The sequence below is a fragment of the Silurus aristotelis genome, assembly GCF_946808225.1.
Source record: "Silurus aristotelis genome assembly, chromosome: 4".
In the NCBI taxonomy this organism is placed as follows: domain Eukaryota; kingdom Metazoa; phylum Chordata; class Actinopteri; order Siluriformes; family Siluridae; genus Silurus; species Silurus aristotelis.
Genome location: NC_139577.1, coordinates 27,615,596 through 27,634,265, shown reverse-complemented (window position 1 = coordinate 27,634,265; position 18,670 = coordinate 27,615,596). Strand labels below are relative to the sequence as shown.

The 18,670-nt window shown below is 37.6% G+C and overlaps 1 protein-coding gene across 2 annotated transcripts; it reads right to left on the bottom strand.

The window, feature by feature from the left end:
• Window positions 1–818: 818 nt before the first annotated feature.
• Window positions 819–11,578, bottom strand: clgn (calmegin). Of its 2 annotated transcripts, none has more exons than XM_083538728.1 (15): window positions 11,381–11,578; window positions 9,584–9,763; window positions 9,417–9,490; window positions 8,969–9,027; window positions 7,781–7,922; window positions 7,125–7,206; window positions 6,843–7,035; window positions 6,382–6,571; window positions 6,090–6,203; window positions 5,322–5,478; window positions 4,279–4,494; window positions 3,877–3,993; window positions 3,499–3,658; window positions 3,103–3,272; window positions 819–1,734 (listed from the first exon to the last, which is right to left on the bottom strand). In XM_083538728.1, the coding sequence occupies exons 2-15, from the start codon at window positions 9,761–9,763 to the stop codon at window positions 1,651–1,653; spliced, it is 1,938 nt and encodes a 645-aa protein (XP_083394854.1). In that variant the 5' UTR covers window positions 11,381–11,578; the 3' UTR covers window positions 819–1,650. The 2 variants fall into 2 exon arrangements, with proteins under 2 accessions (XP_083394854.1, XP_083394853.1); XM_083538727.1 differs by lacking the exon at window positions 11,381–11,578 and adding an exon at window positions 10,763–11,114.
• Window positions 11,579–18,670: the final 7,092 nt, after the last annotated feature.

The following is an 18,670-nucleotide window of genomic DNA, read 5'->3' as shown; positions in this document are numbered from 1 at the left end:
AACAAACGGAAAGTAAAAGCATTTTGTTGGTTGCATGAGAGAAACCAGGAAAACAAAAACGCCATTATATTCCTCTTATCCTACATGCCATCCACCAGAAAATACTTTGAGTGCTTTCACACTTGGTGTTTTATTTTCCCCCACTACATAGGAACCACTTTTTGTTCTGATATGAAAATAGATGACAGCATATGATGCACGACTGTATAAGAGCATGCTTACTGGTTCCAGCTAGTACTGGCTACCTATCCAGATTTATATAGATTATTAGATTTATTATAAATGTAGATACAATTAGTTTAGCACTGGTGATGAGAAGGATGTTTATCTATGCTGTAGCCTTGGAGGCAGAAAATATAGAGGATTTCAAAATATCCAGCCAGTGAAAGGTTGGATGTGCCCTAAAAATCGTTTTACATTTATGGCATATGGAAAATGTTCTTATCCAGAGTTAATGGCCTTGGTCAAGGGCCCACCACTGTGCTACCACCTCCCTCATTTTAGGTACATTGCAGTGTTGGACTATTCAAGAATGGATTTTTTTTTTTTTTAAACTTGTGAATCTCAAGTTCACTTAGTAACAAGGCTCATTCTTCCAGCACCTTGTCATCCAAGTTTGCTTTGCTCATTTTTCAAAATGACACACACACACACACACACACACACACACACACAAAAAGCACTTTTCTGAAAAGGTCAACACTGGAAGCAGTCCACTGAGAAAAGAGAAAAGAAAAAAAAAAAAAAACTTTTCCGAAAAGAAAACGTGTAAACAGTGTGCAGGTGGTGCTAATAAAAAGGGGAAAAAAACACACAAGTGTTAAAACGGCACTGCTGTTATTAGTCGAAAGGGACAATCGTGTATATTTCCTTTATGGTCAAACTACTGCATAAAACATTACATCTAATTACATTTGGATTATTTTGGTCCACGTGAGTAACACCAGAATTCTGAAATTTTGGTTGCTCATGTTGCTTGCTGTATCTTCTGTACCTCATCAGATTTGTGTGAGGTATCCAACTGAATGATTGTTGCTGGAAGCTACAAAGCTTTGTCTGGTGCTGTGTGAAAACACTGAGATTCTACAAGTCAACTCAAAACTCACTATAAACTAGGAGTGATAACTGCAGAAAGCAAGATTTTTAAACTCTCCAACATTAAACTTCTCTTTTTTTCTAAATGACATAAATAATAAATATGTTCAGTGCGCTTTCTTTGAAACAATAAAGCTAAAATAACAAACACGCAAAATCGACACTCCTTTGAAATAAGTTAAAGAAAAACTTTGAAATTAAATCACAGGCATGTCGTAATGTCAGGTTTGAAATGAAATGCAGCGTTTTGTGTTTTTTTTCCCTCTTACCCTTCATGTCTGCACAGTCAGTAGTAAAATCTGGTCTCATTGCTACTTGTTTAATCCTCTTTGAAGGAAATAGAGTTTTCATTGGTACGGCTTAACTGAAAGAGTAACCCATATAAACTACTGGTGGAGAGGAAGACTAAGATAGCAGAAGAAAGAGAAGGAGGAGCTCCGATGGAGGGGCGGAGACTGTGGTCATCACAAAGGGTCATGCAGCATTTAGAGAGGCAGAGATGAGGACGAGAAATGGAGAAACGGGAACAGGGAGAAAGGATAAGAAGCAGGCCTTTCAGTCCTTCCGTACTCTCCTTTTTCTCACAGCTTGTTTCTGTCCATCTCCAGCGTTGTCAATACCCTCATCAGCGTCCTTCATCTGCACGAATAACAACAGGATTTATAAACCACTACACTTCTTTAAATAGTCATTACATCAATGGGCTAAGGTTGTCGTAATTCACAAATCGAAGTCACAAATAAAGTGTGCCAATCTTTTCCACAAAGGTCCGGTGTGGGTGCAGGTTTTCATTCCAACCATTCTAGGGAACACCTGATAGTCATCAGGTAGAATTTGGTGTTGCTCTTGCTTGGTTGGAATGAAAACCTAATGAAAAGATTGGACACCCGTCCTCTAGATTATAAAGTCTAATATTTTTTACATATAGGGGGTCAGTCTTACACAGCTTATAACAAAGGTTCCTAACACTGGCCAAGGAGTCCCACCTGTCCTGCATATTTTATGTCTTCTCATATCCCCACTTAAACTAAGGAAGGGGTATTAATATGCTGGTTAGTAAAATGAGGTGTGTTGGGAAAAGACTATCACATACTCCAAAATCAGAAATTCTGTAACACAAATCTAGTGGACTGGAAAGTTTTAGCCTTGACCTACACTTTAGTGCAGGGGTGTAAAACTCAATTGAACAGGGGGCCAAAACTCAAAGCACACTTTAGGTCACGGGCCGAACAGGATAAACATTTATTGAACACACTTAAACTAAATGTTTTTGAACATAAATATGATAAAAAAAATAAAATAAAAAAAAAGACAGGAATATTATTCCAGAATAAAATAAAATTAAACTTTAAATAAATTAAATTATTTTGCTCTCCATTAAAATATATCCTATCAAAATTATACAAGTTAGAAATATGAAAATACTGCGAAAAAACCCGGGAAAATTGTGCTTTTAAAGTAAAATAACAACAAATCAAAACAATCAGATTTCTTTGCTTTTATGCCATTTAAAGAACTGGAATGTTCCCAGGTAGTCTAGTGTTCGGTAAGGCAGCTGAAGAGCTGCATTATGGGATCTGTAGTTTGTGTGTTATCAACGATTCATATCGCCGGGCCATTAATAACAATAATAATAGATCTATAAAAAAATGATCTTGCGGGCCGGATATAATTGTACATCCTTGAGTTTGACACATATGCTTTAGTGGCTTTTCTTACCAACTCACCATTATCCTAATTTCCTTCATCCATCAGACAGCTGATGGCACTAAAAAACAGAATCTTGAGTCCTATATTTTTTTTTCCTGCACCCAACATATCTGATGCAACTAATCAGCTAGTTAACAGCCCTTCCTGAGTTCAATGTGATGTGTAAAAACACACTTTACTGGTGGTTCTCCAGGAGCAGTGTGTGTAACCTGTGCTTTAGTTGAACCAGGTGAGCAAGTAGCTAATTATGTGCTTTATAATTAAATTCATTCAAATCAACTTATAGGATTTCTCTACCTCATCATCTGAAGGCATGCCAATCGATTTGCTAGTTTCCTCCTCCTCCTCCTCCTCCTCTTCTTCCTCATCCTCCTCCTCTTCATCCTCTTCTTCACCATCCTCTTCATCCTCCCCCTCCGCTGGAACTTCATTTTCTTCACCGTCCTTCTCAGGTCTGTCTGCATTTTCTGGTGAGAAATAAAATGTACCGGATTACCAAAATAATCAATAAAACCAAGAAAAATAAAAATTGGCTTTACTTTTAAAAGTGTCCTTTGGCACCTTCAGTAAATTTTCCCTATACTTGCGCGCGCGCGCACGCACACGCACACACACACACACACACACACACACACACACACACACACACACACACACACACACACACACACACAATCCCATCTCTTTACTGACCAGTTGGTTGAGCTGCTTTCTCTGCTTCAACAGTGTCCTCATGCTTCTCTATTTCCTGCTCTTCCTCATCTCCCCCCTCCTCCTCCTCCTCCTCTTCTTCTTCTACCTCTTCCTTTTTGGGTGGATCGATTTTCTTATAGACGTAGTCATCCTCAGACTTCTACAGGTTGCAGCAAAACAAAGTAATTTGTTAAAGTTATGTTTCTAGTTTGCAATTAGCATTAATATATTTTGGCAGTAGTTTGAATAACCATTTTATCATTCATAAAATTCAGTAATGGATCTGTAATGAGCTAATTGTTTCTCTGTATAGGGGAGTCAGGTGGTCAATGTCATAAATGTCCACCATATCATCCATTTCTACTGCTGAGTGCTCACCTTTGGCCAGCAGAAAAGAACAGCCAAACCAATGGGCAGTCCAACAGTCAGAATATACACGATCCACAGCCACGGCTTCTCCTCGGCTGCCAATGTCAGCTGAGTAAACACCCCTGGCTGGGAAAAAGACAGAGAGAAACAGGCACAAGTTTCAGAGAAAGAAAACCAGAGACATAAGATAGAGACAAATAGTAAATGACAGACAGAGAGAGAGAAGAAAAGAAAAGACAAAGATGGGGAAGAGACACAAAGAGTGAGAAAAGGGCAGACAGACCAACAGAGAATTAGATGGAGACACAGTGAGAGAGCATGAGAGAGAAGGAAGAACAATTAATTTCCATATTTTCTTTTCAATAACATTTCAGATCATATGTTACCAGTTATGAGTTTGTGTGTGCGTACCTCATTTGCATTAGCCACCAGTTTTTTGAGCCCCCAGCTATCCGCGGCCCAGCGGTCTGCCACCTCTTTGTCTGCAGTGATGATGAAGTTATCAAAGTAGATGTCAGACGTCATGGACCACAGCTCCAGTCCCACCGCCCGGAATGGGGTCATCTTAAACGGCTCTAGATCTTCGAAATAGTCTGGATTTGGGATTCTCCGAGCGCTCCACGCACCCTGTATTCACACAGATCACTGCCATCAGCACTTAAAATAAACAATTATTTAAATATATGTGGATGGGGAAATAATGCACTCGGCATCTATTTAAAAACAATGTTATACACACCTAATCTGTGAAGATGTTCTATATATAAAGTGAAATTCACGCACTAATATTATCGTTATACCGCCTTTAGCTTTGATTACGACGCGTATTCGCCGTGGCATCGTTTCAATAAGCTTCTGCAGTGCACAATATTAATTCCCATTCAGAGTTGCAGTAATTTTTCACCGAGATCTTATATTAATGATTAGAGAGTCGGACCGCTTCTCCAGCACATCCCAAAGATTCTCAGTGGAGTTAAGGTCTGGACTCTGTGGTGGCTAATCTGTGTGTGAAAATGATTCCTTATGCTCCCTAAAGCACTCTTTCATGATCAATCAAAACATTTTTCTGACCACATTTCTTCCTCGAGGACGATGGTTCCCCACGATCCTTCTAGTTTTTAATAATGAGTTGAACAGTTTTTAACCCAATTTAAGTAGTTTCAGCAATCTGCTTAGATTTTTTAACATCTTTCCCCCCAGGATGTGTCTTTTGACATGGTTGTTTAAGAGATAAGAAGCACATCAGTTAGGGTTAAATAACTTGTTGCCTGCTGAAACATAATCATCCATGCAGGAATTATCCAATGGAAGGCTCTTACCTATTTGTAATTGATGACTTTTGTTGGACAGGCAGTGTATAAAAAGCATATTAAACAACAAATAACACAACCTATAGGAGTATTAACATATATATAGTACTATAAATGTTTGCCCAATCTTTTCAGGGGTAGTACCTGGTAGTTGGGGTTGTCTATGAGCGGAGCTTTCCATTTACCCTTGTACTTAGGGTTATTGATTGTGGGAGATTTCCACTCGCCACAGCCAGGAGCAGTTTCACATGCAGGGTTAGGAACCTGAGGGGCTTCCCACTCACCGTCCATCTCCTCATCCCTTAAGAGAAAAAAATAAGAAATAATTGGTTTCTCTCTGAAACACCTGACAAAATGTATTCAAAAAAAAAACCAGAATATTTACGTCACCTTTGTACTTAGGGGCCAGCATTGTTCACATACTAACACAAATATCGTATGTACTGTAGATGTGAATAATTAAAACACGTTGCATGCTAAATCACACGCCAGAGGCAAAATTTTCATCAATCAGTTTTCCAGGTCGAATAGTAATGTTTAGTGATTTCATTCATTATCTGAGTCACTACTCATGACACATCACTATACAGTTATTACTTAATAACGGTCTTATATCGTAATAAGTATATTTAAAACCAGCCACCCTATAGAAATGTCACATTCATTTCTAGGGATGTGCACAAGCACAGTGCCAAATGACCACAGGATATGCACAGTGGCCATCCTGCATACACGTCTACATGGTTAAAAACAAGTATAAATCAGGGTTTAAACAATACAAAAGCAAAATGATGTCACTAGAAGCTTACTGACTCCGTTCAACTGTCTTTTATTCTTTAGCTGGAATAAAAAAATTATAAATAAATAACTACTATGGATATAATTTGATCATTACTACTTCTAAGTATTTACCAATCTTCAGGTTTCTCAGCTGTGGAATCTGGGACAAATTCAGGCTCATTATCCAGCCAGCCCTCAGGTTTCACTGCATCAGGATCAGGGATTGTTAAAGGGGCATTCTCATCCCTACCGAGAAAGAAAAAGAGTGAGAGAGAGAGAGAGAGAGAGAAAGAGAGAGAGAGAGAGAGAGAGAGAGAGAGGAGAAGAGAGAACACCGATTGAGGTTGGTAAATGATTCATACCGCAGAAGACAAACTCTTCAATATGTAATATTGGATCCTTTATCTCAACTTTATAACCTTACCAATCATCAGGCTTGACTGCCTCTGGATCAGGAATCTTAGCTCTCTCATCCCAGTCACTTGGTTTGGAGTCGTTGGGATCATCAATCTCTTTAGGCGGATTTACAGGTGGAACCACGTCACTCAGCAAGCTTCCTTTGCCAACACTGGATTGGTCAATAAATATCTCGTAGGTATTGTCTGGGTTCAGAACTGAAAGAGGAGCGAACGTGCCAAAAACACAAAAAAGAACATGCTAAAGTATGTACTTACTCTGTCAAACAAAAAAATATTAGAATGTTTTGTTTCTGTTTTAATTAGATTCTATAAATAAATTAATCCCTTCATAGGCAACATCCAGCTTTAACAATATCTCAAAGACAAAAGCATATTGTCACACTGTCTACCTCGATAAACTTTATTTTTTAAACATATGCATCAAATGAGCTGAAATTACAAACAAACACAAAAATAAATTACCCACCCAGTGTATAGAGGTGAGTTTTCTTGTCGGAGTACACCTTTCTGAGATCTGTGTCAGCCCTCTTGGCATGTTTCTCCTCAAAATCTCCATTTAGAGGATTTTTATGCCTGAAGATGAAGTGCAGTTTGTAGTCTTCACCACACTTATCTGGCCCAAACATGATGGTGTATGGTGTGCGGTCATGAAACTGCTCCTGTAATGCCAGGTTAAAGAGTAATTATCGTTCGAATCCCTGCAAACGTCATGTTGTGGCATAATTTCCTTAAAACTGAACACGCTTACCAAGTGCAGTTTGGGGGAATCAGACAGCAACTTAATGTAGGCACCACCGCAGTCAATGCCATCCTGGAAATTTACTTCATACCTGATATAGATATAGATACAATCATTTGTATGAATTAAAAATATATGCAAATATGAGAAAAATAAAAAAAATAGTCAATTGTGCAAAAGAAAAAGAAAAAAGCGCTCTTTTGCTATAAATAGACTGCGTCACTACATGGAAACAATATTAAAGTTCAAATTCATGAGTCACAGTATCGCAACACTGACACGTACTGGATAGCTCGACTGTCCAGGACATCTGAACAGCCTCAATATGCTCCGTCATTTTAATAATATCCAACGCACTCACGTCTTAAATTATATTGAATTATGTTTCAATTAGCTAACAAATTAGTTTATATATTCATTTGCATTTTGTCTTCATCAAATCTACTTTGTGCTCTTTTGGGTGCGAACCATAAATCACCCACAATTATACAGCACCATTCTGTCAGATGGTACAGGCTTTCAAATGACTAAACCCTTCCATCTCTCCCTCAACCCCTTATTCCACAAACACCCCACCCGCCCTCCAGCTTATTGCCACTTATCTTTAACTCATTCCAGCCCAGTGACAGGTTGCTATGGGAACTGTAACCAGGAAGTTCACTCACTGCACCACGAGTGGCTTGTTCTTGAAGACGAATGGTTTGTTGAGAGGAGCTGCGATGGCGTGATGCTTTGCGCGAGACTTTAGCACCAAACCCATGTCACCGGGCACTTTGTTCTCCTTCAGAGCCTCCACCTCCCACTTGCCTAAAAAGTACATGTGTTGTACTCATCAGTGACACAATTTTATTATTTCTTCTAAAAATATCTGAATAAGAAAAGAATGACATTCAGCAATATTAGATTTCATTTACATTTTTCTCTCATTAAGGCACATCTGGGCATAAATGCAATGAACAGGCATAACTTCATGGCCACTGATCAGCCAAAACATTACGACCTCCTGCCTAATATGGTGTTGGTTCCTCTTTTGCTGCCAAAACAGTTGTGACCCATTAACCATTAACAGCATTAATTTCTTCAGCAGTTTGAGCTACAGGAGCTCGTCTGTTGGATCAGACCACATGGATCAGACTTTGCTCCCCACGTGCATCAACGAGCCTCAGCCACCCGTGACCCTGTCGCCGGTTCACCACTGTTCCTTCTTCGGACCACTTTTATAGATACTGACCACTGCAGACCAGGAACATCCCACAAGAGAAGCAGTTTTGGAGATGCTCTGACCCAGTCGTCTAGACATCACAATTTGGCCCTTGTCCAACTCCCTCAAATCCTTACACTTGCCCATTTTTCCTGCTTTTAACACCTCAACTTTGAGAAGAAAATGTTCACTTGCTTCCATTAATATATCCTACACACTAACAGGTGCCATGATAAAGAGAATCAGTGAGCCCCAAGGGAATCAAAAATTAATTTAAAGAGTGGAATTAATAATGACCAAACGTAAGGCACATCTAGGACTATTAGTGGCTTTTGAGTGTCAAAGCAGCGATCAAACTTGTGTGTATTTAAAGCCCAAGAGCCACTGTTATCAAACACCTCTTACCAATACTTCAGACAAGGGCATTTCTAAATTAAGCTCTACATCTGTAGCTGATGGAACATGGATGTTATAAACCCTTTAGGAACTGGAATTATTCACCCAAATGTTGAAAGATTAATATCTTTTCTCATGTTTGGTTCATGTTTAGACCTTCATTGCTTTAGGAATGTTTGACAGAATTCAATACATTCATTATAAACGAATTATGGGAGGGGCATAAAAAAAAAAAAGACATACACTGACAACTCACCGTCGTACTTAGCGATATCATCATCTGTATCCTCTTTCATTGTTTTGGACTTTATCCATCTGTGTAAAAATAAAAACATCAAAAAACTGCATTTTCAGTAATTCCATTTGGGTTTTAACTATTACTGTCGATTCCCACTCACAAACTAGCTCTCCCTTTTTTTTAACACTGACCAATCAGAAAAGATGAACGCTAGCACCCGCTTCCGTTCCGTAGCTTCTCAATTTGCTGTTCACGCTCTTAAAACAGGGCAGCTGAACCACCTTGGATGAAAGCTGCTCTCTTCCTTACAAAAGTACATGAGAGCCTAGTGCCACTGTTTAACAGGGAATAAAATAAATCCATCCCTTCCTCCCCAAGAGAGCACTGCTAATTAAATTCTCTTGGACCATCAGTCATGGAGACTGTGTGTGCTTTTTTTTTTGGTCATAATTAGGCCACACATTACCTGCTGAAAGATCCATCATCGAATGTCTCAGAGAAGAAAACCTCACCAGTAGGTACCGGGGTCTTATAAGTGACCTGTGTAGATGCACAAACAGATCATGTGATCAGTAATAAACTAATAAATTTAGATTCAGTAGCAATGCAACCAAACCGTTAATGACCTCTGACCTGGAAAGAGACGTTAGCGTCAGCATTTACTTCACTGCTGTCTGCCTCAGAGTCCAGGTCTCCGTCCTCCACTTTTACCTCATTATCATCATCATCCTCCAGCGCTTCCTTCTCTTGGGCCCATGTTACCATGGACAGGAGCAGGAGCAGGAAACATGTCCAACTCCACTGTAGATTCATCTAATCACAAAATTGAAAAATTATCAATTTTAAATATATATTCACATAAAAATTAGCCCACAATTGATCAGTTAATGTTGTGCAAACAGAAATACGAGCACTAAGATACTGCATATAATCAAATACATGGCATGTTTCAGAAAGTTCAATTCAATTTGATCTGTATAGATAGATCAGGTCATCAAGCAATAGAATAGGGTTTTTTAGTCCGAATCTTGGCATTATTGTTACAATCATTGCTATACAAATAAACTTGACTTGACTTGACTTGACTTATCAGCTATCAGTGACAAAAAATAAAATTATTACGAAACGAACAAGAAGGTATGAGAGATGAGCTACGCTTTCTGATTGACATAGTTTTTCTGTTAGGAAGGTTTACTTTTTAGCTCGAAGGACCACTTGTAAGGGAGTTTCACTATCTAGTGTACGCTGATCAGGAGATTGTACTCGCCCCAGCGTTTCAGTAAAAAAACGGTACACGATTCAGAACACTCAAATTTTACTGGGTTTAGAATTGATCGTGTGCGACTCTTGTTGTCGATCGCTAGCTGCTGTTCGGTTGGTTGCGTGATGTCGAATGACCACTGCTGGTCAGTTTTCTGGCCTTCATACTCTTGATGGAGAACGGTGCACTGTGATGACACAGGTAACTTATCATGAGTGGTAAATTGTGTATCTGCCTCTAGTGGTGAAGCGTGGAAATACAACTCAATAAGAATCCTTTCCTACATCGTCCCTAGCTGCATTGTTACATTTTCATTATTGGAACTATAGGTTAGGGGATCTGTAAATTATCGAAAACATTTTATATAATTTCTGATCTAAATGACTCAAAAAAAAAAAAATCCGTTAATTTGGATGAAAAAAAGATTCAAAGAACCGAGTCACTAAAATGAACCACTGTATTAGAACTCCAATAAAAAGCTTGCTGCCCTCTACCGGCACAACGTAGTAATTAACGGTGGCACGATTAATTGAAAAACACTCAGCTCTTACCTCAGTATAGCCCTCAGATCTCATCTCTCAACGAAAAGAAATTGGGCCTGCGAGTTCCTTTTATAGCACCACATTTATTTTAATTATGCGTTACATAAGCAGCCTGGGCATGTCCACGGCAGGCTAACAGTGCTAGTCATCTTAATCATCCGTTTATACTTAGCAAGCTAGCAATACCGTTATTCACCCGGACACTAGAGCTAAAATGTCTCTAAATACATTGCTATTTAACTGCTACTGTTTAACTAATCGTTCCTGTAACTGTGAACAAATGTACAAGTATTAATATAAAAAAATACGTATATAAAGAGGATTAAATAGTGCTATACAGGACGCCTCAGGAATAACGGCTTTAATTGTTAACAATAATGGAGAAATTCTGTCAAAAAAGAAGACAAGACAGGTCGTGGGAACTCCAGTGACTCATTAAATCGTGTCGAATTGGATTATTCAGAGTACAACAAGACCATAAATATGTTTTTTTTTTATTTATTTTTTTTTTTTATTCTAATGCAAATATTCATGCTAATGCTAAACCGCCTTGCTAACTAAATGGAAATGACCGTTACCCTTAATTTACTTGTATTTGAATACACAACACACGGCTTTCTCACTCACCTTATATACTGTCGAATATATATATTTCCCCTCTGAAAGACTCCTCTGTCCACAAACCGGCCCTGATACACAGCCGAGAGTCCCTGAATTAATCCTACTCAACTGAATGAAGTGCAGGACAGCAGAAATGGAGCACAGAACGCACGGCGCAACGCGCTGTGATAACAGCGTTCCAAATCACGCTGTTCTCGGTATGCATGTGCACTATGTAGTCTGTAAAATAAATAAGTTTGTACCCTATGTAGCGCACTACAAGATAAATATGGGAATGACGCCTTTTCCTTCACGCCGTTAAAAACGTTTTCGGTTTCGGGGTGTCAAAATAAAAGCTACACTCTATAATAAAAGTAGTGACGAATCTGCTGAACTACTACTATCACTACTACTAGCTACCATGTACTGGAACTGCAATGGACATTGAGTGACCCCCAGATAAAAGTCTGGTTCCTTTTAAGGTTTCTTCCTCATGCCATCTCAGGGAGTTTTTCCTTGCCACAGTTGCCAGTGGGTTGTTCATTAGGGATAACCTTACAATTATAAGGAACAAACTTGTAAACGTTAATCTTATGCATTCTTTTCTACAAATCTATCACTTATTAATCTCTATAAAGCTGCTTTGAGAGAATATTCATTGTTAAAAGCGCTGTACCAATAAAAATAATTATCACTATTACTACCACTACTTTTACTACCACTACAACTACTTGCCACATAAAGTGCACATGATGCTAGGACAAATTACTTTAATCCTTAGCTCTGTGTTGTGTCATGTAGCTCTATGTAGTGTGATGTTGCTCTATGTTGTTTTTATGTAGCACCAGGGTTCTTTAGAAACGTTGTCTCATTTCACTGTGTCCTGCGTCAGCTATATATGGTTAAAATGACAATGAAAGCATCTTGACGTGATTACCACTACCACCAGCACTACAACTAATACTACCACCACTACTTCCACCACTACTACTAGTACTACTACCACCACCACCATAACAACTAGTAGTACTACTACTACCACCACTACTACTACTAGTACTACTAACACTACTTCCACCACTACCGCTAGTACTAATACCACTGCTTCCAACACTACTACTAGTACTACTACTACCACCATTATTACTACTACTACCACCACCATTACTACTTGTACTAATACCACTGCTTCCACCACTACTACTAGTACTACTACTACTACCTCACTATTACTACTAGTAGTACTACTACTACCACCACTACTACTACTAGTACTACTAATACTACTTCCACCACTACCGCTAGTACTAATACCACTTCTTCCAACACTACTTCTAGTACTACTACTACCACCACCATTAATACTAGTACTAATACCACTGCTTCCACCACTACTACTTGTACTACTAGTACTACCACCACCATTACTACTAGTACTACTAACACTACTTTCACCACTACTATTAGTACTACTAGTACTACTACTACTGCTGCTAAAAAAAACTGATGAAATCCTAAACACTTAACATTTATTTTATTGTACACAAACAGCTGGATTTGGAGGAAAACCCGTTAAATTTGAGAAATGCAAAACTTAAATAATACTAATAACAACAATAACAACAATAATAATAATAATAATAATAATAATAATAATAATAATAATAATATTAATAATAATAATTGTTGTAGTAAAAACCTCAAGCAAATATTAACGTTATTCACAAAGAAGACCATATTCAATTGCAAAAATAACTTGCATCTTTCTAGGCCTACAACTGCCTGTGTTTCCAAAACAGCATGGCATGTGGTAGTAACATCAAGCAAAAGGAGTCATTTTGGTGGCTTTTGTGCTCATTTAAATATTGTGTAGAATATGTACAATATGTATAACAATGTTACACGCATTTAAGACTTCCTCATTTTGAAAGTAGTGTTTAGGTTTGCATTTTTCTATAGAAAAAAAATGTAAATCTGAGAAGCCAAAAGAGATTAACTGCCTAAATAAACTCACTTATATCTCATTTTCTATTAATTAACTTCAAATAAATTTTCCCACCAAAAAAAAACACCCCCACACAATCATTTACATTCAACGTTTGTTGCCACTTTAAATGTTTAGAGCTTTTGAAATGCAAAAACAGTTGATCTCATGCCTGAGTTCCACACTATGTGGACGAGAAATATTTATACTCTCCCTCGTCTCTCATATGAGTTAAAGCTTCCAGTATGTGGGTGTGGACAGATGGTGTAGTAGCCTCGATAGAGCGGTGAATTTAAAGCATGTGTCCCAACTGCTTCCTTGGTACTGTTTCACCATATGATCTGCAGTTACAGAAGTGTTCAGGGACATGTTTATGATATCTGATCATATTGTCCCGGATCCCCTAATGATAAAAGCAAACAATGAAGTGTGTGTCATTTATCAGCTTGTTCAATTGTTATATTATGTTATAATTGGATTTATCCAATCATGAAATTCAGAATCATGATGACCATCTAGAAAAGTGAAAGCGCCAATGGGATCCCACTTCATGTGTGGAGTTTTGACATTGGACCTCCTGGAGTGTTTAAAGGCTCTGGCATGGAGAAGCTGGTGTTGGGTTTTGTGATTATCGCAAATGTTGAGCTATTTTATGAGTTGCTCAGTATCTCCTAGTTTTATAACCACAAATGACTGCATAAGACTGTAGAAAGACCATTACTCATAATCTTACATTCCAGTGCTCATGTTAGTTCTCTCTCTCCAGTGTTTTGTATTGTTTAAAGACTATAATAACACTCTTGATGTCACCCAAATGAGGATGGGTTCCCCTTTTGAGTCTGGTTCCTCTCAAGGTTTCTTCCTCATAACATCTAAGGGAGTTTTTCCTTGCCACAGTCGCCATGGCTTGCTCATCAGGGATACACACCTTTCACCTTAACTGTTGATTTCTGTAAAGCTGCTTTGAGACAATGTCTGTTGTGAAAAGTGCTATAGAAATACACTTGACTTGACTTGACTTGATGAATCAAGTCAAAATAAGATCTTGATCTGGTGAGACCTGTTTAATATACTGATTAAGGCTTTGCACCCTGTCCCATATTCTCATATACCCCTCTATCACAGCTTTATGTAACACTGTCATCCCTCAAATAGAAATGTGAAAAAAAAAAAACTAACTTGCATTGTGTTCTCACATTCATAAAAATTCAGCTTAATGATATGAAACTACGTGTTCTAGCCTGTGGATAGTGTATGTGTATATCTGAATACCATTACTTGCTCCTTGCTTGTGCTACATACTGTAAACTCTGTCTTCATGCAGCAGAAATGGTTAAACTAAATGCTTTTCTACCTCCTTTATCTGTTCTAAGCCAAATCTGGTCTTAAATATCCTGATGCAGTTTAGCACTGTCTCGGACCAGTGTGAATTAATTTCCTAATACTTTTTACATGAGAACCTTCTTGCATTTATGTGTCTTTTTTTTCTCCTCTTTTTTTTGTGAATGTAAGTAACATTATTACTCTGGCTATCATGAAATCAAAATACTTCCATTCAAAAAAAGAACAAAAAAAGACCTGACCTGGTTGTTAGTATGAATGGGCATATGGGGCATATGTTGTATGCAGTCAGGTTTATTAGAGGAGAATATGCAAAAAAAAAAAGATGCTCTTATCCCATGTCCATATATATATATATATATATATATATATATATATATATATATATATATATATATATATATATATATATATATATATATATAAATATATATATATATATATATATATATATATATATATATATATATATATATATATATATATACAGTGAGGAAAATAAGTATTTGAACACCCTGCTATTTTGCAAGTTCTCCCACTTAGAAATCATGGAGGGGTCTGAAATTGTCTTCGTAGGTGTATGTCCACTGTGAGAGACATTATCTAAAAAAAAAAATCCAGAAATCACAATGTATGATTTTTTAACTATTTATTTGTATGATACAGCTGCAAATAAGTATTTGAACACCTGAGAAAGTCAATGTTAATATTTGGTACAGTAGCCTTTGTTTGCAATTACAGAGGTCAAACGTTTCCTGTAGTTTTTCACCAGGTTTGCACACACTGCAGGAGGGATTTTGGCCCACTCCACCACACAGATCTTTTCTAGATCAGTCAGGTTTCTGGCCTGTCGCTGAGAAACACGGAGTTTGAGCTCCCTCCAAAGATTCTCTATTGGGTTTAGGTCTGGAGACTGGCTAGGCCATGCCAGAACCTTGATATGCTTCCTACAGAGCCACTCCTTGGTTATCCTGGCTGTGTGCTTCGGGTCATTGTCATGTTGGAAGACCCAGCCTCGACCCATCTTCAATGCTCTAACTGAGGGAAGGAGGTTGTTCCCCAAAATCTCGGAATACATGGCCCCGGTCATCCTCTCCTTAATACAGTGCAGTCGCCCCGTCCCATGTGCAGAAAAACACCCCAAAGCATGATGCTACCACCCCCATGCTTCACAGTAGGGATGTGTTCTTGAGATGTTACTTATCATTCTTCTTCCTCCAAACACGTTTAGTGGAATTATGACCCAAAAGTTCCACATGACTTCTCTGGATCATCCAAATGGTCATTGACAAACTTAAGACGTGCCTAGACATGTGCTGGTTTAAGCAGGGGAACCTTCCGTGCCATGCATGATTTCAAACCATGACGTCTTAGTGTATTACCAACAGTAACCTTAGAAATGGTGGTCCCAGCTCTTTTCAGGTCAGTGACCAGCTCCTCCCGTGTAGTTCTGGGCTGATTTCTCATCTTCCTTAGGATCATTGAGACCCCACGAGGTGAGATCTTGCATGGAGCCCCAGTCAGAGGGAGATTGACAGTCATGTTTAGCTTCTTCCATTTTCTAATGATTGCTCCAACAGTGGACCTTTTTTTACCAAGCTGCTTGGCAATTTCCCCGTAGCCCTTTCCAGCCTTGTGGAGGTGTACAATTTTGTCTCTAGTGTCTTTGGACAGCTCTTTGGTCTTGGCCATGTTAGTAGTTGGATTCTTACTGATTGTATGGGGTGGACAGGTGTCTTTATGCAGCTAACGACCTCAAACAGGTGCATCTAATTTAGGATAATAAATGTAGTGAAGGTGGACATTTTAAAGGCAGACTAACAGGTCTTTGAAGGTCAGAATTCTAGCTGATAGACAGGTGTTCAAATACTTATTTGCAGCTGTATCATACAAATAAATAGTTTAAAAATCATATATTGTGATTTCTGGATTCATTTTTTAGATTATGTCTCTCATAGTGGACATGCACCTACGATGACAATTTCAGACCCCTCCATGATTTCTAAGTGGGAGAACTTGCAAAATAGCAGGGTGTTCAAATACTTATTTTCCTCACTGTGTGTATATATATATATATAGTACAGACCAAAAGTTTGGACACACCTTCTCATTCAAAGAGTTTTCTTTATTTTCATGACTATGAAAATTGTAGAGTCACACTGAAGGCATCAAGGGCTATTTGACCAAGAAGGAGAGTGATGGGGTGCTGCGCCAGATGACCTGGCCTCCACAGTCACCGGACCTGAACCCAATCGAGATGGTTTGGGGTGAGCTGGACCGCAGAGTGAAGGCGAAAGGGCCAACAAGTGGCAAGCATCTCTCGGGGAACTCCTTCAAAACTGTTGGAAGACCATTTCAGGTGACTACCTCTTGAAGCTCATCAAGAGAATGCCAAGAGTGTGCAAAGCAGTAATCAAAGCAAAAGGTGGCTACTTTGAAGAACCTAGAATATGACATTTTTCAGTTGTTTATGTATATAATTCCATATATAATTCCACATGTGTTAATTCATAGTTTTGATGCCTTCAGTGTGAATCTACAATTTTCATAGTCATGAAAATAAAGAAAACTCTTTGAATGAGAAGGTGTGTCCAAACTTTTGGTCTGTACTGTGTATATATATATATATATATATATATATATATATATATATATATATATATATATATATATATATATATATATATATATATATTTTAAAGCCATGTATATCCACAAACATTGACTAGTTTAACTGATATGTTTTACTGGTTAATATTATACAATATTAACTATAGTTAATATACTATCACTGAATTCATTTTATCACTGTTAAGTTTTGATTCAAATTGTATACAAATGTGTGAGTATTTTATTTAGAATACATAAATGTTGGCAGTCCAGACTAAGCCACTGTAAAACTGTATACATTTACATCAGAAAGGTTGTTTCAGTCACCTTGCACAGTGTCCGGTGTCATATAAGAATGAGTTGTCTCTTTGAGCCTGCTCCTTATAATACATTTTATCTAAAATAAGAGCCTTTATTTATCCTTGAGCTGTACATTCATCAGGATTCTGTATTTGTTATTATTCCAATTTACTTTCTTACGCTGCAATGGTGACTATACATATCTCTGGAACCTCAGGAGTGAAATGTGAAATACACCCTGGATAGAATGAAGATGCTGGTTTTGGAAGTAAAAGCTTTACAAGCTTATATGTTTGAGCAGTTTGAACAGCTAAGGTGTGCAGGTGAGCGGGTGAACTACTAGATTCAATTGCTGCTGCATTGTTGTCTATAGGCAGAGATGAAGAGGTGAGGGATTTACTGGCACCACTATCAGCAGGTTGATGAATGACATTGTAAATAATTTAGGCGCAAGAAATTAGGCAAACAACCAAACAAACAACTGTTTATAGTTTTTTAAATCTTTTTTTACATTTTCAAATGGCAAGAACTGCATTCATGACAACTGGGAACTACAACTCAGAACCTTCTTCCTTTGAGATTAAAGCATTCCAGTGAAGTTGGAAATTAAGTAAAAAATCACTGCAAGCTGTCTACAAAAATAAAGTATTGCTATTTTAGTGCTTTAATGTAATGTCTATTTTTCATATCTTCTGGGAATGTGCACATACAGCCTTGTTCTATAAAAATTTCAGAGCATTTCTTTGTTGGGTTAAAACGACTTTGATATAAACCAGATCATTTATATCAAATATCTAAATATTAAATTATATCAAGATCATTATTATATCTTAGATCATTTATCATATATATATATATATATATATATATATATATATATATATATATATATATATATATATATATATATATATAATTGTTCGAGCTTATTTTTTCAGTGTGCTGTATTTTCTTTGGGTGTGTCATGTGTTTGGCATTTAATAATACTTTAATGCATAATAATTATATAATATTGTATACTCCTGCCATTGTTTCGTATGTTTTGAAGTTAATTTAAAATGAAAAACAATCATAATCTATGA

Coding starts and splice junctions, on each gene's coding strand:
- clgn (XM_083538727.1), bottom strand. CDS start 10,786: ATGAGATCTGAGGGCTATACTGAG. Junction 7,036..7,124: donor ATTCCCCCAAACTGCACTTG/GTAAGCGTGTTC, acceptor CTGGCATTACAG/GAGCAGTTTCATGACCGCAC. Junction 4,495..5,321: donor TAGACAACCCCAACTACCAG/GTACTACCCCTG, acceptor GTGTGAATACAG/GGTGCGTGGAGCGCTCGGAG.